Source organism: Ursus americanus, chromosome 25 (assembly GCF_024610735.1).
Source record: "Ursus americanus isolate L20-20 chromosome 25, mUrsAme1.1.p, whole genome shotgun sequence".
In the NCBI taxonomy this organism is placed as follows: domain Eukaryota; kingdom Metazoa; phylum Chordata; class Mammalia; order Carnivora; family Ursidae; genus Ursus; species Ursus americanus.
In genome coordinates, this window is record NC_142151.1 from 36,640,770 (window position 1) to 36,664,439 (window position 23,670).

The 23,670-nt window shown below is 40.0% G+C and overlaps 1 protein-coding gene across 9 annotated transcripts in view; it reads left to right on the plus strand.

The window, feature by feature from the left end:
* TMEM117 (transmembrane protein 117) overlaps positions 1–23,670 on the plus strand; it is a 488,268-nt gene that overhangs the window by 461,662 nt on the left and 2,936 nt on the right. For all 9 annotated transcript variants that reach the window (XM_087855786.1, XM_087855785.1, XM_087855787.1 and 6 more), the window contains one exon: positions 13,779–13,908. In XM_087855786.1, the coding sequence (XP_087711912.1) occupies positions 13,779–13,908 (130 nt within the window). The remainder of the gene's footprint in view (positions 1–13,778; positions 13,909–23,670) is intronic.

Consider the following 23,670-nt stretch of genomic DNA (forward strand, 5'->3'; position numbering starts at 1 on the left):
AGATCTAGTTTCAGTGGAAAATCCTAACTGTGTAGATCAGGGTAGTTGTGGGTATGGAGAAGAAACAAACAATTCTGGGCAAACACCCTATACAATTCAGTAGTTTCTTCTGGGCTTGATGAGAGAGGCAAAAGAACTATGGTTAGACCAAGACAGTAATAGGTCATTTCGAGCCAGGTCAAGCTAAATTCCTACTCACTTTCATGAGTGCAGCAGAAAGAACACTGGGTGTATATGGGGCTGGATAGAGCCTACGTGTGGCTCCTACTCTTTCCCTTATTAGCTGTATTATAGTGGGCAAGTCAGGCACCTTCTCTGCACCCCAGTTTCCACAACTGCAAAATGGGGAAAATAAAACCCTCCCTCCTAGAATTATTTTAAAAATAAATAAGGAAATGTATGTAAACAGCTATGCTTGGTGCAGAGATTATTTCATTTAGCTCACTGAATGGTGGCTGTTGTTGTAACTGTTCATCAGTTATAGGGCCTGGCTAGAGATGTGGCAAGCAGAATATTTAATAATATTAGTAAATGGAAATTTATTTCCTTTCACTGAAATAACTTTAGGGGACATTTCTTTATTTTGGATCATTGCATGAGTAATCTACTGACCATGCTATATAGTTGGCAATGAGGGCATGCTGAATGAGAAAACATTGACTTGAAAAAGAAAAAAAAAATTAAATTGTTAATTATAATATTTATTCTTTCACATTGTATGTGATCAAGGCTCAGGAAGTGCAAAGGAAGAACTCTCACTGATTCTGAGTTAATTAGCATAACTTGCAGGTGCTTTTCATGAAAACACCTCAACATTGTTCATAGGTACTGTTCCCAAAAAAGAGATGTAAAGAAGTACTCATTTCTGGGGCACCTGGGTGGCTCAGTCGTTAAGCATCTGCCTTTGGCTCAGGGTGTGATCCCGGGGTCCTGGGATCAAGGCCCGCATCGGGCTCCTCCGCTGGGAGCCTGCTTCTTCCTCTCCAACTCTCCCTGCTTGTGCTCCCTCTCTCACTGGCTGTCTCTCTCTCTGTCAAATAAATAAATAAAATCTTAAAAAAAAAAAAAAAGAAGTATGCATTTCTGGCTAAGACAATCATGTGTCTGTATTAAAAGGGAAATGATACGTGATTAGTTGAAATTTTTACTCTGTGTGTATCACTGTTAAAGAGTGGATTTACTATTTAAAAGAGAAATGCAGTATTAAAGGTTATAGATATCTCAGTTAGAATTGGGATGGAATTCAGTCAGCAAATCACTGGAAACTTTATTCAGAAAATTAATTTCTGAACATAGTCTATCACCTGAATGGTTTCATAATGATGTTGATTTGGCAACTTCTTCTCTAGTGAGAGGCAATGAATCAAGTGTACTTGGGTTTATATAAGAAAAATAACATATTAATTGATTTATGTCTATATGTTGCACATATCCATAAAGCAAAGCCTTTGGCAACTGGCAAATGCAATAATTTCATGTTTACCTATGACTCACCAAGTACAATCCAATGCTTGAAGGCAAAATTTTATGTTTTTATGTTTAGTTTTTATGATTGCTTTCAGATAGCTTTTCTGTGCATTAAAAGTCAATCTTCAGAACCATAGGCCTACCAATTTTTATGAATAAAAATTTTATGAGATATTATCCTGAGGTAGCATAAAATTATTTTCTGATAATTTTTAACACCTTCCCCAAGTCCATTGTTACTTCGTTTCCATATATGCTTGCGGATATTGCTTGGAACATTTCTAAATATGACACATTTCATTAGAAATCTGATATATTGCACAGAGATATGAAGCTTCAACCTCATAACATTACAATGTACTTGCTAACATTAATTACACTGGCATTCTATTTAAGATCAAATATGAAAAAGGGCTTTGAATAAAATTATTAATAATGTTATATTTATGGAAATTTTGTCATCTTCTACTGATCATAATTGTGACCAGGAAGAATTAATCCTTGAAGTAAGGGGCTCCCAGTAACACAATAACTTGAAACAGTTCGTTGACACACAGAACAAGGAAAAGTTGTTACAAAATGAAATAGTTTGTTAGATTGCTATGCAAAAATACATATATTATTATCCTTATAGTTCTCACTCTTGTGTTTCTGCTCTGCCTCATCACCTACATAGTGTAAAATTTTATCACTTAATGATATGCGCAGGCACAATATTTGCGAGGAGCACAAATCTCACCTTCATACAGGTTCCATAGAAACATAAAAAAGTTGTCTTTTTAGGAAGTTGCAAAGTTTGATAGCCATCACTAGTGGGCACTAAATCGTCCCCAAATCCATCCTGTCTTCCCATGCAGTGACACAGGAGTCCGCCATCAGAGTGCCTAAGCATGATAAAAAATAGCCTCAGGTGAGAAAACGAAAGTGCAAAGAAGTTGGGGAGATAGTGTCCATTACTAGAAATATTCTAAGTTTAGAGCCAAATCTATGCATTGGCAATAAAAATTCTAAGATGGTCATAAACCATCCGGAGTTAAAGGCGCATCTCAGCCTGCATACTCCGCAGGCTCTGTCAATGGCTTGCAGGATACACATGGACCCATCGCCATGCCTTTACCTCACAACGGAAGTTCGGTAGCAAAATAATTCTGAGAAAGTATTGTTTCAAGATAAGCTGCAACATACCATTAAAAGGAACCTTTTCATTACAAATACAAGTTAGCATCAAACAGAAACACATATTGGGATGACAACTGGCTTTTAGGTGGGAAGGTAATTGTGACATTAGAGCCTGATGGGGGAAAAAAAGTCATGGAAAAGTTTGACAGGCTGTACAAAAATGTTTTGGAGTCAGACTGACCTAGGTACAAACCCTGTTGGTACCAACTGTGTAGCATTGGCAAGCTACTTGACTGCTCTCTGAGCCTCAGTTTACTGCCATAGAAAATGAGAAAAAGCCTACCTACCATATATATTTGCAAGTAGTTCACAGTGGCTCAGATAGTTGGCATAAAGTAAGGTCATGACCAATGTTGGTTTGCTTAGTCTGAATAGAATATGAAAATATAGTTGATCTCCTCAATAGGTGTTTTCTTTCTCCTAAATAGAGGTCTCAACTAGGGGGATGTAATGAAATATAGTTCACAGGTTACTGATGAAATTTCATCCAGTCTCTTCCGTCAGTCTGTTGGGTAACTGGGTGGAGTCTTGTAACTTCACCGACTCTCATTGCCTATAACTGTAAAAGGGAGAGGTTAGCCTATTTCTTTATTACTGCCGTTTGATATATTTTGAGAATAGATGCTTTGCATAAAGTAGGCATCGAATAACTGCTGAATTAGTTGAATAATAGTGTGCTGCCACTCTATGGGGACCTGAATGTGCTATTGAGAACTTCTGCAAGAAATGCAGACTTACCATTCACTCTGTTAGTGCTATGTGGAGTCTATAAGCCAGCCCACTGTCGCCACTTCAGGTTTCTCTGGATGGATTATGTCAATATAAAGACAGGCAAGTACTAACATGCATGTAAGTCTTCTTTACCCTAGCAATATAAACTTGTTCTCCAAAAGGACCCCGAGGGGGAGAATCTCTCTCCCATGGGTGGCTAACAAGGAAAACAAGGTATTTTAGGTTTTTCTTGGCCATTGACCTTTGGACTAACAATAGCTTCAAAATTTTTTTCAATTCACTGAGGGTATAATTTCTTCCACAACAAAACGCATTTTATTCTTCCCATCCCTCTAACCCTGCCCGTACATATCTTGTTTTCCTAGTTTTTGCTCTCTTACTTGAAGGTTGATAATTTCTCTCTAGAGCTCAGAGGATGAATATTCTTGACCTAAAACTCACTGAAGAAAGGCCTGGAAAGTCTGCCAGTTCAAATCCATTGCTCTAAAGGTTTTACTTTCTGTTCCTTTTATCACTGGGTGGTCTATGGGGGTCAGAGGCAGAGACTCTGTGATTGCTCCAGAATCTGAAGTCTTTACTGAAAGGTAAAACGGAAGGAAACCACACTGGGTGCAGAGCAGCAAGGATGCAGCTTGTTGTCTCTGAAAGCCTGCTGCATTCAGGGTACAATGAACCTGGCCCAGGGTTGCTTTGTTCTGTGCTGTTCTTCAGGAAAACATCTGTTTCGACTTCACAGTGATGGTTACAATATTTATCAACTGGCACAGCAGAGGTGCTGACCAATCCGAGCAGGCATCAGCTGTAAACAGCCAGAATAGCCACACTGGAGGATGCCAGATTTTAACATTCATCTTAAAACATATTCTACCAAAATTCAATTTATTTTACACTAACAAAATTTATTTGAAATTAGTGTAATCATAGTTTCTCAGCAGTTACTGATTCTTTTTCCTGTTCCTACTAATAAAAACTCCTCGTAAGAGTTCTGTATTTTTGCCTCTACTTCTCACCTCCTCTTTCCTTTTGAACAGACTGCAGTCAGGCTTTTGTCCACAATATCATCTCCCTCTGGAGCTCAGAGGTCCTGTCATGATCAGCAACCCTCATGTTGCCAAGTACTATAGTTACTTTTCAGTCTTCCTACTTGATGTTTTAGGTGCATTCAACAGAGTTAACCACTACTCCCTTCTCGAAACACTTTCCACCTGGCTTCTAGGATGCCACCTTCTCCTGTTTTTCTTGTCCTGTGTGCCATTCCTTTCTTGTCATGTATGCCACTTCTTTTCAGTTTTCTTTACTGACCTCTCCTCTTCCAACTTCTAAACGTTGGAGTACCTCAACGCTCAGTCCCTGGCAAGTCTCCTCTTCTCCTGGCTTTGCATACTCCCTTTCCAGGTGATTTTATTCAGTTCCATGGCTTTAGGTCAGTGCACTGCTGAGTCCCACATCTATATCTCCAGCTTTTGCCTCTCCGTAAGCTTCCCAACTACCTACACAATATCTCCCTTTAGTTGTCTAATAGTAGCACGTTCTGAATAAATCTCTGGATTTCTTACCCACTTCCTATCTTCTACAAGTGGATTGGTTCCTCAGTCTTTCCTTACCCAGTGAATGCTACTGGTGGTTCTAGCAACTGGTCAGTTCAGAAGTTCAGTTCGTAATACCTTTAATATACATGTTGATCTGAGTACCTGACCATCCTTGTTTACCCACCATCATCTCACAGCTAAACTGTTGCACTGGTCTCCTAACTAGTCTTTATTCCTCCGCTAGTCAGCCCCACCACTCCACATCACTCAAATTCCTACAACCACTCTAACCTTGCTGTTTCTTGAGTACACCCATCTCTAAGGATCTTTGCATTTGCTGCTCCTTCTAGCCGATCTGCTTCTCCTTCAGAACTTTGCAGGGCTTCCTCTTTCATATCAATCAGTACTCCATACAAACGTCACCCTCGACAGAGAACAAATGTTAGGCTTCACGGAGGGAAGCAGGTGGGGGATGGGTATTAAAGAGGGCACTTGGTGGTGGTGAGTATTGGGTGTTGTATGTAAGTGATGAATCACTGAATTCTACTCCTGAAACCAATATTGCTTTATATGTTAGCTAACAAAATTAAAACCAAAACCAAGACAGAAAAACAAAGGTCACCCTCGAAGTTTTCTTTTGACTACACTAACATGTTACCACTGCTAACTCGTTACTCTTCATCCCCCAACCCTGCTGAATTTCCTTCAGAGTACTTATTACTATTTGACATCATATTATAATGCTACTTGCTGAATGACTGGTCTCCCAACTAGAATATATGCTCCATTAGACATCCCTGAAAAAAAAAATCATAGCAATGAACCCATTGCAAGAAATCCTAAAGGTATTTGCCTTAACATGATATTTAGATCAACTTCACACTCCCTGTTACTCACGAAGTGAACATTTTTATATTGAATTATTTACCCACTGATCTCCACTATTACTATTTTTTTCACAGAGAAAAATAACCTCAATATTAAATAAAAATTTTACCAAGGATGATAATATCTATTCTTTTGACTGCATACAATTAATTTTTCTCTGTAGCCCATAGAAGAAATTAGTCATTCAGACAACTGTATGTGACCATTGCTGGCAGCTTGCATACAGTCAGGACAGACACTGGAGCAGTGACATTTTGTACCAAATGTGCAAATACAATAAAGCAGAGTAAGCACAGCGCTATGTGCTACTGAACTGCAGCCAGTATCTGAAAAAGGACATAAAAGTGTGTTGAATGAGAACTTCTTTCCACTGGATTTCCCTCTTTCCTTACAAGGAGAAAAGGAGTTATTAGGATCTCTCATTTAGGTCAAAAATATGCCAATTTGTTATGTAGTTAATATTCATTGTTCTTAAGCGCAAAGTCAAGTTGTTTGATAACTGATGAAAGAAAGATTTCATCCAGAAGGACTTTTTGCTGAGTTACAGCACTGTGCTGCTTCAGACCTTACACTAACTTTGGTTATCAGCAACTTGTCATAGGCAGAGGTTTGCTTCCTCCCAGCCCCCCACAGAGGAGTCTCTAAGATGTCAAGTACTCTCTCTTGTGTCTGGTGAAGAGGGATATTGATTTCCCATTATTTCTAGATGCCACATGATGCATTTCTAGTAGTTGTAAACACTTACGAGACTGACTTTTATTCTGTCCCTCATCACGTCAGTCTGCCAAAGCAGGACATCTGTTAATGAGGCCCCGTGCATCTCATCAGACACTGTGCCATCTTGGTGCTTAAAGGAATGATGCTTTCACGGGGTCTAGATATAATAAAGCTTGTTTTAGCAAACCAACTGCTGTTTTGCCAGAACCTCATAGTCGGGTCTTTTAAAAGTAACAAAAACTATGCTTATTTTTCAGATCTACTCTGAGCTTGATTTATTTGCCTTTTCTACAGGCACTAACCCATTACTTCTATCTCATTGATAATGTGTTGGCTTTAAAATTAGCCTGGAAAATTCTTATTGGCCTTTGCAAGTAAGAAAGATCATTGATGAAGAAAATATGTTAAATAACGTTACCAAATAGGCCCTTAGGATAAAATAGATTGTTTGGGCAGCAACTTGAGAGTTAATCGGTATCTTTGAATCTACAAAAACACATGAAAGAGCCAAGTTCTTTAAACATTTTAAGTAAGGGTCTGCAGCCTGACTCGGGATTTGTGCTGGTGCTGAATGAGATCTGCCATCTCTACTAATTGTTGACAAAAGCCTACTTCAACCCAGAAAGTCAAGATTTTTCCTTAAAGATTTTACATTTTTCAATAGCATAGGTGCCTCTTGAGAGAAAACTTCAAAATGTTATAGAATTCATTTGCCCTTGAGGGGAAAAATTGTGAATATTAAGAGAAAATGAAAGAGCAACATATGAGAAAAAGGGCAGCTGAGTAACCTCCTGCTATTTCTCTTTTGTTCATCACTCACACCTACTGCAGGCCATCGCCTTGAGGATCTTCCTGCCGTCACCCGCCGCCGTGAGAATGACCCGCACCCCACTTTGTTTAATCACATGTTGGTTTACATTCTCTCTTTTGATCTTGGACTAGATTGGATGTGTCTCAGGAGTTTCTGTAATTTACTAAATGGAACTATGATAACGTAAAAGGGTGTCCTGGGTCATCCCAACGAGCATTTTTAGTAACTCCCCAAACATTAACTCATCTCGCAATATTTGCATTTGACCACTTTCTTTCTGTAATTATCCACTGTCTCCTTTCCTCTGTGATCTTTGGCAAACGGTTTAATCTTCGGGTTACTCGAAGCATATGACTGCAGCATACCAAGTTTATAGGGCGGAAAAAACAACCAATTTTCTTTCATAATAATGAGACCCAGATTGATGTGTAATATTATTACAAAAACAAGTACTTGTTTTATTGCCTCGTTTACCTGAATCCATTCTGTGTTGTCACTTACATGAAGCCAAAAAGGGATTATTGTACATGCTTAACTTTCAGAGAGTTACATGCATCAATTCAACAAATTTTTGAGTTCTTACTATATGCCTACCACTATTTCAGGTATGGGGAATAGACCAGTGAACAAAGAAGGAAAAACTTCTGTAAGCTCCCTGGAGCTTACATTCCAATAGGAGAGGCAGGCAAAGAACAAACCAATAAGCAAAATCTACTCTATGTCAAGGTTTTCAAGGATTTACTCAGCCACTCAGCCAAGTGATACCACAGCAATTTTGCGAATTAGAAGAATGATAGAGTTGCTGAAAGAGATGAGACACTCAAGATTCTTAATAAGAAACAATAATATCACCCAAAGCCTGAGTACAATTCCTCAGGCCCCATAGCTCACTGTTACCTAAAATCCTGTTGCTAGGACACTTGCTAACATAGAAAAGCTAAGGATATTTACAAGCTGGGGAAATTTTTGGTGAACTGATGTTCTGATATTCATGGGACTAAATTTGGTTTTGAAATATGAGGAGAAATAGATATTAACAGGGAGAAAACAGAGCATATCTGTAAAGTTCACTTTTGAAATCATTTTAAACTTAATAATCTAATGCCTCTAAAGAGGAGATGTAGAAGTTATTCCATTGAAAAATGTTGCTACTTTTTGTTAACATTTAAGAATCTATTGTCAGTTCTATTCTAAGTGGTTATCAATACTTTTCAGTAAAATCTAATCTATCTCTTAATTTCCTAAAAAAAACAGACGGCCAGTATTTGGCCCCCCAAAATACAACTTCTGTTCTGATACCATGGCTTTAGTTTTGTAGGGTAATCAGTGTTATTACATTTTTATCCTCTCATGCTTCTCTAAATAGAAATGAGGTCTCTTCATTTGATTTGGGAAATTGAATGCTAGTTGGGGAATTCAAAACAGTGTTGGTTTCAAGCTTGAGTTCCTCTGCATAGTACCAAGTTCCTTTTCTTGGCCCCAGGGCATGCGTCTCAATGAGAAAACATGAGGGAACGATGAATCCTGAGACCATTTTGCCTATATACTTAAGGCTGCCTTGAAATTCTGTCCAAATGTGGTCCATGAATGATAGGGCCACATTTGGACAGAATCCGATTTGGACGCATCAGTCCAAATTACACGTACAAATGTAATTTGGACATCAGTGTCCAAATGCGATTTTTATTGCTATAGGCAGAGTAAGCCATAGTATATAAGAAATAAGATTAGATATATACCATGGCACTGCTCATTTATATTGATATGGGAAATATGCCCATCTGAATGAAAATTAACTATTTTTTATATAAAGCAAGATACAAAGTTGGAAGTCTGTTCATCACCATGAACTGATGAGAACTGGAGTAGCATGTATGATCTGATATGCCTAAATAATTCTCACCTCACTGAACCGCTGATGTGATAGATTTCTGTAGTGATTGTTAGATTTAATAACAGAACGGAGTAAGGAAGCTTTGAATTACTAAATATTGGTAACATTTCTTGAAGAATAAAATTAATGAGCATTTCATAATATGCACTGTATTAACCTATCTCTAAGACTGTGGTCTTAGTAGCTAAACACGTCTTGCCTTGTCATTCTCTTAACGTTCTCTTCTTGTGTTCAAAATATATATTTTATGTTTATGCGGCAAGAAAGCAAGCCATGATTCTCCTAACATTTATATCCAAGCTGTGTATGCAACTTGCTATACATCCAGTTATGGTGTCAAGAGAATCTCAGTGTTTTATAGCAATCACCTGTTAGTCAAATGTCCCTTCTTACCAGGCTAATTAGAAGCCAGTGTCCTTGGGACAGTTGCTTAGTGAAGAAAGAGCCAACTGTTGGTCTTGTTCAAATCCAGGTCAGATAAAAAAATGAGAACCCTTTGGGGTGGTGGGGGAAGCAGTTTAAATCTCTTCACGGCACTGGTTTTTGGTGGGAGACAAGCAGGAGATGATGGTCATCATGTTTCTCCATTAGAACAGATCCAGCAGGGGGCGCCTGGGTGGCACAGCGGTTAGGCGTCTGCCTTCGGCTCAGGGCGTGATCTCAGCGTTCTGGAATCGAGCCCCACCTCAGGCTCCTCCGCTGGGAGCCTGCTTCTTCCTCTCCCACTCCCCCTGCTTGTGTTCCCTTTCTCACTGGCTGTCTCTATCTCTGTGGAATAAATAAAATCTTTAAAAAAAAAAAAAAAGAGCAGATCCAGCAGGTCAAAATAATCCCTGTTTGGAGTGAAAAACAGTAAGTGCTGTCTCTGTTCACAGAGAGGGCATGGCCTGACAGAGTTCTTGGGCTGTGTTCTGCCACATCACAACTGCATCATTTTGTGACAACCTTTCTAAGACAAATTTCCTCATCTGTAAAATGGGTTAATAATAGGAAGTTTTCAGGATCATTTTGTACAGAGATATAAATAAAAATATGTAGCCTAGGATGATGCCAGAACATTGCGAGTGTTTGATAATCGATGCCCAAGGTCCACAGATTTCCTCAGCTCTTAGTTACTCATGTTGTTAGCTTAGCAGCTCCCGCCCGCAGGGTAGGAATGCCTCCCTTCCCCACCAGTAAAGTCCCCCCCAGGTATTTCTGGAAGTCGCAACAGCGTCACGACATCGCACAGGAAACCACGTTGCTTTTGGTTCTTCCATTCTCCTCATGAGGTCACCTCACATGTCTCTCTCAGAGAGGCGCCTTCCCGATGGCCCTGCTCCCAGTACCCTCTGGGAGAACACCACTCTGACCAAAGTCCCAGTCAGAGACCCCAGGGGGCCAGCACTGTGCAGTGGATGAGAACAGAAGGAAGAGGGCCTTCAACTTTTTCCACCTGGACCTGGAAGCAGCCTGGTGTGTGATTCTGAAAACAAACCCATCTGCTTCCTCTGCTTCACCCTCAGGATAACCTTGACCTTGAGATCACGTGGGGAAACCAGCCATGCTTGTTGGCCATGTCCCTGTCTCTTCCCCCTGTCTCCAGCACCTGCTCTTTGCTGTCCAGGCATTATCTCATCCTCCCAAGGAGCCTGTGAGGTTGCTATATTTAACCCCAATTTATAGACAAAGAGGCTGATACCTAGGGAGTTTCAGAACACCACCCACCTCCCCTTTTACCTTCTTTAAGTAAATACCTGGGGTATCATCAGCCTTGTCCATTAAGACAAGCCCCACACTTCCTACAAATGATAGCGATTATTATTAGCATTCCACTCTAAGTCAGGGGAGACCAGAGTTCACACTGACCCAATAATGAGTCTGGAGAAGTATGCAGAGTAGGAATTGAAGTACAAACATTGGAGTAACAGGGAGAGAAGGAGGAGGGCGGGGAGTTCCAAGACTAGGAAAAAGAGTTTTGAAAGCCAAAATATGGTGATTATAAAAAATAATGTAGAACAGATGACTCTAAGAGAATGTATCATCTTTTTTATTAATCCTCTTTTCAAAAACTTTTCTTAAAAGGCACCAACTACTTCTATCATACATTCCCCCAAACTCTCTGATCCCTTCTTTAAAAAAAAAAAAAAGAAAAGAAAAAAGTAATACAATCATCCAGATAAGGAGCAAGACTTTCTCTTCTCTTTCGTCTGCACTCCATTTCCTTAATTCATCTTTTTTTCTCGAACTACAGGTGGGAAATCATTGAGGAACTATTTTTTGGTGAATGAAGTTTTGGTCTCATTCCACAAGAAATCTCTAGAGATTACTTTTAAACTAAAACCAATTTCATACTCAGTAGAAAACTTTCATTTCTTGAAATAAAAAGCTAAATGAGAATAGTCCAAGAACATCTTTCCAAAAAGAAGGTACACTACGTATACTTGCCCAATTCCTACCAAGAAGTATTCTCTTTCTTAAACCAAGAAATAAAAAAAGAGAATTGCTCTGTTGATAATGCTTTGTGTTGTTTATCTAGGGTGAGTGAAAGATACTCTGGTTATCAGTCCCTTTATGTGTTGAGTGTAATTTTTCATGGGAGATGTCAGTTATATTTTAGCAAAAGACCAAATTCAATTCCAATTCTCTTAGCAAGAGTATTTCAAGTAACATAAGGAGAGCAAGGTATTGATGAAAAATAAAGGAAAATGTATTTTAATAAAATGCAATAATCTACAAGTATTATTACCAAACCATTTTCTACTAATATTTTAGATCAAAATGTTCTAAATTATCCAGGTTATGCTTTGGGTTTGTGAATTTTCCAAATTACATGTCTATTTACTGCTGATGTCTGAAAAGCAAGGAGAGGTGAGACCAACAAGATATTTGCATACACAACAATAGAAAAAGATGATTTCATTTTTCTTTTTGTGTCTTTATTTCTTTTTTTTTTTTTTAATATTTTATTTATTTATTCGTCAGAGAGAGAGAGACAGCCAGCGAGAGAGGGAACACAAGCAGGGGGAGTGGGAGAGGAAGAAGCAGGCTCATAGCGGAGGAGCCTGATGTGGGGCTCGATCCCAGAACGCCGGGATCACGCCCTGAGCCGAAGGCAGACGCTTAACCGCTGTGCCACCCAGGCGCCCCTTGTGTCTTTATTTCTTATTAGCAGTTTGAAGTTATCCATAGATCACGAAATTAATAGACATTGAAAACTTTTTTGGTTACCACTATTCACATATGTTCCTTTTCTCTGAAGCCTATTCTCCCTTAACCAGAATTCTCAGCAGAAAGGGGCATGGTGGGGCGCCAGAGTGGCTCAATGGATTAAGTGTCTGACTCTTGATTTCCACTTAGGTCATGATCTCAGGGTCACGAGATCAAGACCCGTTTCGGGCTCCGTGCTGGGCAAGGAGCCTGCTTGAGATTCTCTCTCTCCCTCTCCCTCGGCCCCTCCCCCCACACACACCTGCTTTCTCGCTCTCTAAATAAATAAGGGGAGTGGAATGGGCATGGAAACGCCTATGATGTTCAGGCACTCTATTATTGGCACATTTGTATCAGCTGAATATATAGAAGTCTTGGAAAAACTTACTTCTAGATTGAAATAATGTATCGAAATCTGAAATTCATATTTTGTTCATTACTTTTTCAGTAATACTTTTTAAAGATGTTCACTAAATATACGACTGATAATTTAGTGATTGTTTAGTTGTTGAAAGTGAAAATATGTGTATTAATGCCTGTGGATCCACCTCGAATGTGTCTTCATATGTAGTCTCTTTTTTCTTCACATGCTAGCTGTGAACTTTAGGTCTGTGCTCTCCCCACAAACCAAGAGCAGATGAGACACCTAAAAATATCCTCATTTGCATCTGTTTCCCTTCCTTATGAGAGGGAGGGTCATCCCTCCTGATTTTTCCTTACAACAGGAAAATAACTAAGACAGTTTGGGAATTAATTCATTGTTCATCTCTCACGCTAGCAGGTCAGGCCCTCCATCATTTGGTTCAAACTGATGCTTAACTTGCAAGAGAACAGATCGGGAGTCTTTGGCACTTTTCCACTTCATGTAGTTACTAGCAGAGATGATTAATAAAAGTCTCTTGGATGGGACTTGAAAAACTTGGTTAAGTGAATTAGATCCTCTTTGTCTTCTTACACAAAACATAGTATTATGGGGTTCATATTTTTTTGAAGGTAGTGAAACAAAGTATAACAAAATTACCGCATATTTATAAAATATGGATCTCTTCCTTCCTGTAACAATTTAAGTTCAGTTCTCCAGAATGAAAGAGATAAACACGTATAGATGCAAATCAATTCTATATTGGGTTCTTATTACCACATTAAAGAGGAAATCTGAGGATGTAAGTTATGACTTAATTTTGATTTTGAATGCATACAACTACCTAATGTACATAAAATAACCATCACGGAATGAAACAGATACATCCAACAGCTTGCTGCATTTAAATGATTTGAAAATAAGTGCTTGTAAAAAGTCAATTTTTGGTGTTTTGCTGCTTAGGAATGAAACAAATCACAAATATGTTTTTATGTTGATTTCCTTTGACAGGACTGGGAATTCCCACATTTTATGGGAGATGTTGATGTAAATCTTCCTGGGCTGCACACTCCTCACATGCAGTTCAAGATTCCTTTCTTCCAAAAGATCTTCAAGGAGGAATATCGTATTCACATAACAGGTATGCTGTAACTTTAAGTACGATTTGACTGTCTCCTACTTAGACCAATACTAGCTGCTATGAAAAAGCAAGTGGTAACGCTTTAGAGGCATGCATACATATGGTTTATTTCTCCCTCACTTAATAGTGCAAGGTGGTTCCGGGTCAGTTGGGGGTTCCAACAGTCATTCCGGGACTTAGGCTACTAGCGGCTTTAGTCATTTCCCTTGCGACATCCAGCAGGCAAATGGGAATAGCAAGAATGGAGAAGAGGGTGAAGGTGGCTTTTCTTTTTCTTAATCACCTTGACATGGGGAAAAAATATGCGCCCTCCAGTCACGTACCATTGGCAGTAACTCATCAGAGAGCCCTGCTCGGAGTCAAGGAGGAAATGTGGTCCCCAACCGGGCAGCCACCTCAGTGTCACATCTGTTCTCGCATACTGTTACCAGAGCGGGAGGCCACAGTTTTGGCGTGGACGGTTAGCTAGCTCCGCCGTGCTCCAGGTGCCACGCCACCTTGGTTTTCTTCAGTAGGTTGCTTGCTTTCTCACAACATACAGCTCAGTATGTTTTTTTCACCATTAACGCCCTTTACGTCGTGTTGCTCAAGTACCGCTGAGACTGGAATAGTGGTATCGTAGCGCACCAAGCAGCCCCTATGCCTTCAGGGAGTCAGGCCACTTCTCATTTGATCTAAACCTCCTGTGGCAGAGCTCGTTTCTCTCAGGTGAGTCTCTTGCAGATCCCCGATTCTTTCATTTGCAGGGACGCCCTCCTTTTGAAATGTCTCTGGTGTGATTTATTGTAATATTCCTTCCTGACATCTCAGTCATTCTCATCTGAAAAAGGTCTTCCTGAAGACATGTTTCATACCATTTTTTCTCTCTTGACCGGAAGCAGACAGCTGAGTGACCACATAAAGGATGGCGTCCGTTCCCAAGCTGCTCAAATGCACGTAGCGAATGTGTGTGTGTTTTAAGGACAATGGCTTAGGATCCCACACCTGCTATAATAAAAACTGCTGAAGAAATCTGTGCTTACACTGCCGTCTGTGCTGCTCAGTAAAAATAGCCCGAGCACAGAAAACCTGAACATCTGAGGCCCGCAAAAAACCTTTGCTTCCCTACTTGAAGGCTGGTTTTTGCTTTGAGCATGAGGCGACCTTCCTAAATTGGAGAATGAGCTCATGAATAGGGAAGATGCAGCAGGTTTCTTTTCCCATTCAAAATGAATGAGGCCCATCTATTAAATTCACTGGGTAAATCAGTCAATTTGAGTTCAGGTCACATAGTGTGGTTTCAGAGTCCCCACTTAATCTCTGCCGCATGCTACCCTCTTGGACTTCTCAAACAGCTATCACGCACATGGCATCATCATATCCCTCTGGGTGGGCTTTTGCCTGGACCATCTGTTCTTGCTATCAGCTCTTGTCCCAGGCCATCATGGCACTAATATTGTCTCTGAATGAGTATCAGAATCCCCGTCAAAAATATACTGCTGCAGTGCATAATACCAGGTAAAGAGGGGGGTGGAATATTCAGAGGAACCCATTGGTAAGAAAAAAAATCAAGCTGTTAAAAATATTTAATTTGGGGTATTTGGCAGGGCTTTGTCATCTATGCTATCATTTATGGAGAGGGACAGGTTCAGGTTTTGTGGTGCCCAAAGCTTACCCAATTTGGAACACTCTATTTAAGAATATAAAAGCAAAATTACAACTAAAAATTATCTTCAGTGCCTGGGGAAGAGGACACACATACAGGAGTCCTTGAAGCTTCAGTGTAATTAACTTTGAGATAAAGCCTCCTATGCAATTGCGCTAAAACCTTTATTCCACTAAATACTATTTTCTAGGAACTTAAAAGGAAGAAAGACGGGCTAAGTTCTTGTAATGGAGACTGCACATTAATAAAGTTTGTGAGAAGGTGGAAATATATTGTAGTTAAGGTTTTGATGCAGTGTTTGCCAAATGATGCTGATAATCATATCAATTGAGATATATATTTATAGATATATACATTGTTGGGCCCCATTCCTAATAGTTCAAACTCAAGAAGTCTGGGCAAAGGCCAGGGAATGGGACTTTTGAAAAGCGCCCCCAGGTGATGGTCTTTGGGAACTGCTTCTTGGTGCTGGAAAAGCCACAGGTGAAACCAGGCTGTCCGCCTGTGATGGGCCGTGCAAATGATTGGGTGCCTGGACCTGCCAGGAAGACCTCTGAGGATTCTGGAGTTTAAATCCAAAATAAAATAGGGTACAGGTGGGCTTTGGGGTGAAGAGTTCCACTGTAAACAATTTAAACCCAATTTGTGGTAGGTTGATCGTGTGCCTCCCCAGATCCAGGGTAAAAATATTCTGGGAAAATGGTGGCAGGTTTGGAGGCTGAAGAAGGTGTAAACTGTTCCCCTCTTGTTTTGTTCTGTTACTCTCTTTGTTAATTGCGAAGATGTGGCTGAGGACACTGACGTAGCAGCTAGTCTCCTGTGAAGGGCCTTTTTCTTTATCTGACTTTGTAAGATAATTGTTTCTGGGGAAACCTAGATAAAATTTCCAAAAACATGGTACATGTTGTATTTTAATATCCTCAGTTGTCAGTAGCCTGCAATTTCCAAGTCAACTACAAACACTAACTTGATCCGCTCCTCCAAGTTCTGCTTCTTTTGTAGGGAAACTCAATGCTTTTCTTGATGAGTAAATATAGTATTATCAGTGGGTTATTAAGCATGAAACTCTCTTATATCCATGAGTGGTTCTCAAATTTCAGTGTGTATGAGGATCACCTGGAGAGTTTGTTAAAAAGATCCATCAGCCTCATGTCCAGAGCTGATGCCTGAGGTTGGAGGTGGAGCCTGGGATCCAGCCTTCTCTTCGCATCACCAGTGCTGCCTATGCGTTCTGCCAGAGGACCTCTTTTTGAGAAACACTGCTGCTCAGAAACACTTTCTACAGTCAAAATTCCTCTCATTCCAACTTTATTTTCATATGCAACTCTTAAAATCAAAAGCCAAGGGACAGAATGAAAATTCAGATAGAAATGGGGTGCTAGTGAAAAGGGCACATGAGGGAGTCCTGCTGGGAGCTGGAAAGTTCAGAGCTGGAGCCAAGAAGAGAGATCCCAAAGCAGAGTATGACAGGAAACATTGGGGTGAGCACAGAGGAAGCTGAGTCGGGGGGGCGGGGGAGGCATCCTGTGGACCCCCAGACAGCTCCATCTTCTCTGCCTTTGTTTGTTCTGTACTAGAAGAATCTGTGGGAAGACTGCTAGGGTTCTCCTGGGTTCAAAGACGGCTCCACCATGGCCTCAACTATCATTTCTCTGTGCTCTGGAAATAAGGTGCGGTGCATGATGAGAAAATGGGTTGTTAAAGGTTTGGTGCCCGGACTCTAGCTCCACCACTGACTGTTGGTGTGGCTCTTGTCAAGCTCCTTAACCTCTTAGAGGCTCGGTTTTCTCATCTGTTAAATGGGGACAGTAAGGTACTTGTCCCATGGGGTTGCTGTGAGATTTAAATTAATATGTACAAGGCACTTAAAAACACTGCCATTTGGTAAGCACTCAGTGAACTCTCATTACTCTTACCTGAAGCTTTTGCTTTCAGAGTCCTTCCAGAGTTTGTTTTCCTATTTAACTCAAAAATATTAGGTAGTCTGAGAGGGGACTCTCTTATTATCTATCCACTATTGTGAATTCTCTACTGTTATCTACTGTTCTGAGTCAAGAAGGAGAAGGCTAAGAATGGGAAAAAAAAAAAAAAAAAACAACTCTCTTCCAATAAAGAGCTCTGTATGTAGAGGGTTCTCTGACACTGATGAGTTCCCATTGACATTTTAAAAGCATTTAGGATTTGGGTATTTTCTAATCCTGATTCCATGCTAGTTTTATTTATGCATTTCAGAAATGACTTGAATTGTTGCATCTGTTTAGCTCATCTGGATCCCCCTTGACAGATGGTTTGCTGCAGTGTGTATGAGCTTTCATTTTATAAGCTGGGCTGCAGCTTATAAAAATAAATCATCTCTATCCAAGGGTGTGTTAAAATATTTTTTCTGGGAATTTTGACTTCAGTAACAGAGGGGATAAATAGTCATTAGGTCACATCGGTGCTTTCAGCCCAAGCCCATTGTTCTTCTCTTAAACATAAATGCTGAATGCAACCGTGTAATTATCTCCTCTGGCCTCTTCCCTTTTACCTATGAGGTGAGTGCAAAGATGGATTCAAAACGTGACATACTAAGTCTCTGGAGGCGAGAGAGGAATGGCCTCTCAATTCACTCTCGGAAGCTCCTCTGAGTCCTATTAATGCCAATCCCGGTGGAAGCTCTGCCATCTGTCATCCCAGCCAGACAAAGGAAGTGTCCCATTGGTGGCCATCATATGAGTAAATTAGGAGGGGTTGGGGGAAAGGCCAGAAGGAAGGCCTGTGCATCTGTGAGGAGAGAATTCACACTGTTGGCACGATGATGCCCACGGGAACCCTTTCAGCAAAAATGGAAAATGCAGAAATAAACAAACCTCCATAGCGTCTGTGTTCTATTTCGGTTTCCTGAGCGGTGTGAGGGCACAGGTGCTTTACAATGGCGAGAATGTGGAAAATAATGACTAAAACCCCTCCGTTTTATTTCCGTAGGTGCACGATTTCTGGCAAATGAGTTCCCAGAGATTGTTTTTTAAAGAGCTCCCCTGTGTCAGTCGGATCGTGGCAAGCGCTGGGGAGGGCAGGCCAGTGGTTCATCCCGGAGAATATCCTGTCCGACAAAATTAACAAGGGGCTTGTTATAGGGAAATATGATGCATCCTGTTCACCACAACAGTCTCCAAAAATCATGAATTTATCCAGAGTACACGAGGACCTCTTGCTATTCTCTCAGTTGTGAATTTTTCTAAACCTTTCCTGAAGCAGTTTCTATTTTCAACAGATTTATACAGCTCTAAGAGTTAACTATGTTTATTTCTACATAAAGGAGCAATTCCTCATATTTGTCCAAAACCCATCTTCTTCAAGGCCATGGATGCTTTGCCCATAGCCTGTCAGCCCTTGCTGCCCCTGAGCTGGTCGGCCATGTCCAACTGAGGTGTCCTGTCTTCATTTGTGCATATGTGAGGATTTTTTAAAATAAAACTCACACACTCTTCAAGAACAGTCTTTACAGCCAGAAGAGAGACTTGAAATATATAACGAAGCATAATCTTTGAGATATGAATATTTTGCTTTTCCCAATTTTCCAGATTATATCTGATTTTAGCAGTATCCCAGAATTCACCAGATCACTGTGACACATGTATTTGATTTAAAAGACTCTTAACTTTACTCCTTGTTATTTGTCTGGACACATTATCTCAGGGTTTACCTATTGGTTAACGGACATTTTTTGAATTAATATGTGTCTAAAACTAAGCTAGGATCTGGGGAATACAGAAATAAACATGACACAATTCCCAATCTCAAGAAAGTCTAACAGTCATCTAACTCAGTATAACCCCATGGCTTTCCCTTCTTGTATCATCGCAAGTTTCTACCTCTACTCATCATGTTGGATTATGTCCCACTTAGGAAATGACAGTGACAAAAGAGGCACTTAGAGAAGCTATATTCATTTGCTTTTAAGTCTTAAGATGATGCTTTACCAGCTCAAATAGCTCCTACTAATTCATAAATTTTTTAGTAAATATCTTCAATTTACTAAGTGTTCTCCTTATGACCCAACCACTTAATGTGGTTTCCAGCTCTCCCTAAATTACCTGGGGGTTACTCGAAGAGATGCTAACTCAGTGAGCCCTCTTTTCACTGCTCATGTCTGGAATGAAAGGACATTGAATATGGCCAAGAAGCCTGTTGCAGCAAACTGTTATTTCTTTAATTAGCCAACATTTATCTTTTTCAAGGCCATGGTTGCTTGCTGTCCCATAATGGATATTAAAAGGCTTTGTGGAGCATGACTATTTCATGTATCTGCACTGGATGCTGGAGTCTGGCCAAGTGGTGGCACTTGTTCGGTATGAAGGTACCCACAGCACAGCTCCATCTCAATGCTAACTGGCAACTCTACTGAGTAAAATAAAATTTTAATATTATAATTGCATATCTGAAGAACAAAAGGTTTCTTATATGATGGAAATATAAGCACTTTATACTCTTTTATCCTTAGTTGAAGAAATTACATTTCCCCCCAAATTGTTGTCATTTCCGATGCTAAGTGATGGTGATATTCAATGAAGAATCCTTTTAAAACCAACTAGCCCAGGATTCTATAATCTCCCACAATGTAAAAAGATAAAATTACCATTATAATATCATTTTTGACAATCAGTAGGATTCATTAAAGGCACAGAATACAAGAGAGAGGTAATCCCACCAACACCATGCAGTGATTTCTCATTAAAGGAGACAGTGAGCTATTTCAACAAGGAGATTAATAGAAATATTGTATGGATTCTTACCCTCCCTTCTTGCTGATTTACATTATGCTATGTAGTTGAAACAACAGGGGGAAATGCAAAATCTCTCCTATGATTAATGCTGAAATACTAAACCTCTTGTTACGGTTGATTGTACATTCACAACAACACACTTGGGACATGGCAAGAGAGCATTTCTATTCTTTTCCTTTTTGCGTCTGATATCCTTTCCATGTGGGTCACTTCAGGGACTCAAATTTATTTTTTATGGTAAATAGTGTTTCTCAGAATATACAGCTTTTAAAGGAAAGCTTTCTCTGCATGAAAATCGTGTATTCCATCTTTTTTGCTCTAATGGTGAGATTTCCTGGCCCATCATGAAACGTTAAGCTTTAGGTGATGTTTATTTCACAGAATCATCAAAGAGATTTTTAGGGCTGGGGAGAAACCTGAAGGATCAATAGCTCAACCCCCTCACTTGATAGACAAGAAGAGTGACACGGAGTTGTCCAGTCGTGTGATTTCGCTTTCTGGTTTGCCACATCACATAGGGCAAAAGTAATTTTTTAAAGAGAAAGCATTACAAAAGTAACAAAACACTGTGTGGGAAAATAGAAGGAAGGATGTCAGTGAATGGTGAATGTCCTTCCTCTGCAAATGCATAAACGGGCCAGCAGTTTATGTCAGTTGGGCTAGAAACAAACAAAAAGTAAGAAGGGCCATTTCTTCTGCATTTTTACCGGCTTCAAGTTTCAGCTGACCGGCTTTGACGGGGGTAGGAGGGGGACAGACAGTGCTACATCCACAGAAGAAAAGAAATAGGATGTCAGTAGGGAACCTGCCTCACTCAGTTCTCTCCCCTCTACGCTTTGGGGACATGGCCTGTCTGCTGTTGGGGAGAGGTGGAGACACTATTTCCTGTTCAGTAGCTTCAAAATTTATGTATATAAATGACCTATTCTCAGGACCATTCTGCACGTTGTAGACAAATTACCAATTGCTAAGAATTTTCAATGTGTTGTTAACTGAGTGCTCGTAGGTAACTGGTCCAGTTATATCTACCCAATGATGTCAGTGCTCAGGGATTCCTGCTGTTTTATCCAAAGTGAGACATTTGATCACCTTTAGGATGTATCTTTGTTACAGACCCTTACATGCTCTTCTCTCCCTCTACCACCAAGATCCTATATTAACTGGATTGAAGACGTAGAGGAAAGAAATTATAGAAATAATACTCCCCTACATTTTTGTCAAATTTAATATATTTCAGAGAACTTTCAAATATAACTTCTCATTTTATCCTCACAGTCATCCTTTGAGGTAGTTACGTTGATATTATTCTCTATTTCACTGAATAAAAATTTGAATTCACATAGCTAATAGAAGGATTTGGGGGAAGAGGACAGAATCATACAACGAGAAGTCATCTGGTTCAGTTTCCTCAATTTGAAAATCAAACGATTGAGGTCTGGAGAGGTTAACCAGGTAACCCAAGGTTGGATTATTTAAGTGTCAGGATGAGCTTCACCTGGTGATTTCTGGCCTGTAGTTTTTTTTTACGACTGTGGTTCTCCCTCTCACAGATCAGTAAGGATGTGTTCAAGAGGGGCGATGATACCCATGAACTGATGTCCGGCAGCACATTTTTAATTCGCTCCTCCTCCATCTCATCTAAATATTCAGACTCCAGGTCACATGAAAATAACATGAAGTGATTCTTTAGTGTTAAAGTGTAGTGGTCAAATTCACCCAGCACCATTCAACTTAGGTGGGAGGAAAATAATGTGGAAAGTTTGGGGAAGAGCTCCTCCTATCCTCAGGGTTTCTTTTTAATTTGATCAGTATACATTCACTTCAGTTTTTATACTCTGATTTTATCTTTTTCGTCTATTAACATTCTCTAAGCCCCTGTTCCCACCAGAATAGCACCTTACTCCACGCTCACTGAGCATTCCTCTCTTCTCCCTGATTCTGTGCCGCTGTTTATCAGTGGTTTCCGATATCCTGTTACTCTAGATACAGGGACCACTTTACGAGGGACTGCCCTATTCATGAGTTAATTAAAATGACCTAGAAAGAGTACAGGTGTCTCCAAGGGACCTTTGTGAGTCAGGAAGGTCAGTCATGCAAATTCAAGGATCTGTCTTCCTCACCATCCAGTCTGGCTTCACAGCACATGTAGTTTATAGCAAGAGAATAAGTATGAATCTCCTGCAACAGAAACACCCGAAGCCCCTTTCTCAGCTTGCTTTACATCATGGAAGCTACCAATTATTGCCTCCTTAATACTGGATGAGAATCTCAGAACTTTTTCAATTCACTTGTCTCTCTTTCCTCTCCTGCTTTCTCTTCCTACAATATTCTCCATTATTTTCTTTCTCTCTCTCTCTTCTCACCCCTCTCTTTCATATCACCTCATCTTTTCTGTATGCTATTTTATATGCAGCATAATAAAAACATAAACTAAAAGAAATGCACCATTTTCCAGACTGTTCTCTGTCCTCCTTTTCTTTCAAGGACCCCATGAATTGCTACTTCCTCCAAAATCCTTTCTGCAGATAATTCTATGGCACTCAGTTTTTATTCCATTTTCCCCAACATCTTCAGCATTTATAGTTTATATCACTCATTTGGCACCTCTCCAGTGTGGCCTCTTTTTATTATTTATCTGTCGATGCCACTGTTCTGTTTCCCGAGTAAGACGATGGGTTCCTCCCTGTGCTCAGCAGCTCCTAAGGCATCCTACAGCAGAGCCTGTTAGGAGCACAGGTGCTCAGTAATGTTGCTCACCTTTGTATCTGATTGAATTTGTCCAGCTTGGGCTTTCTTTACTTCTTTTATGGTTGATGCTTAGTAAGAATCTGTTGTAGTTTTGGATACGACTCCAGGAGAGCAGGAGTGGTTAGAACTTAACGGTGCCAGATGTTATAAATAGTTTATCATACATAGGAACAACATTTTCAGTGTTTCAACTTACTTTCTAGTGTGGATATGTGAAATAAATCATTCCAGCAAGAGTTTCCACCACAAAGATTGTAACCCTCGTAGGGTTGAACAATTTCAGGACGGGCAGAGTTATAATTTCCAGTCAGATAGTTTACATAAATGCTCCTGATAGAGAAGACTTGTAGCTTCCCATGCAAACGCAGACATCATCATGGCTTAGGCGAGGCTTTGATGTTAATAATAGTAACAGTTACTGCGTTTCTTTTATGTACCAGCCACGCTGTTTACCATCTAATAATCTTATGAAATATTAACAGCTTTAATAAGTATTATTATTTTCTGCCTGTAAAGAAACCGAGGTTTAGGAAATTTAAATATCTAGCCCAAGATCACATAGCTAGTAAGTTTTGCAGCCAGGATTAAAACCCTTCAGTTTTG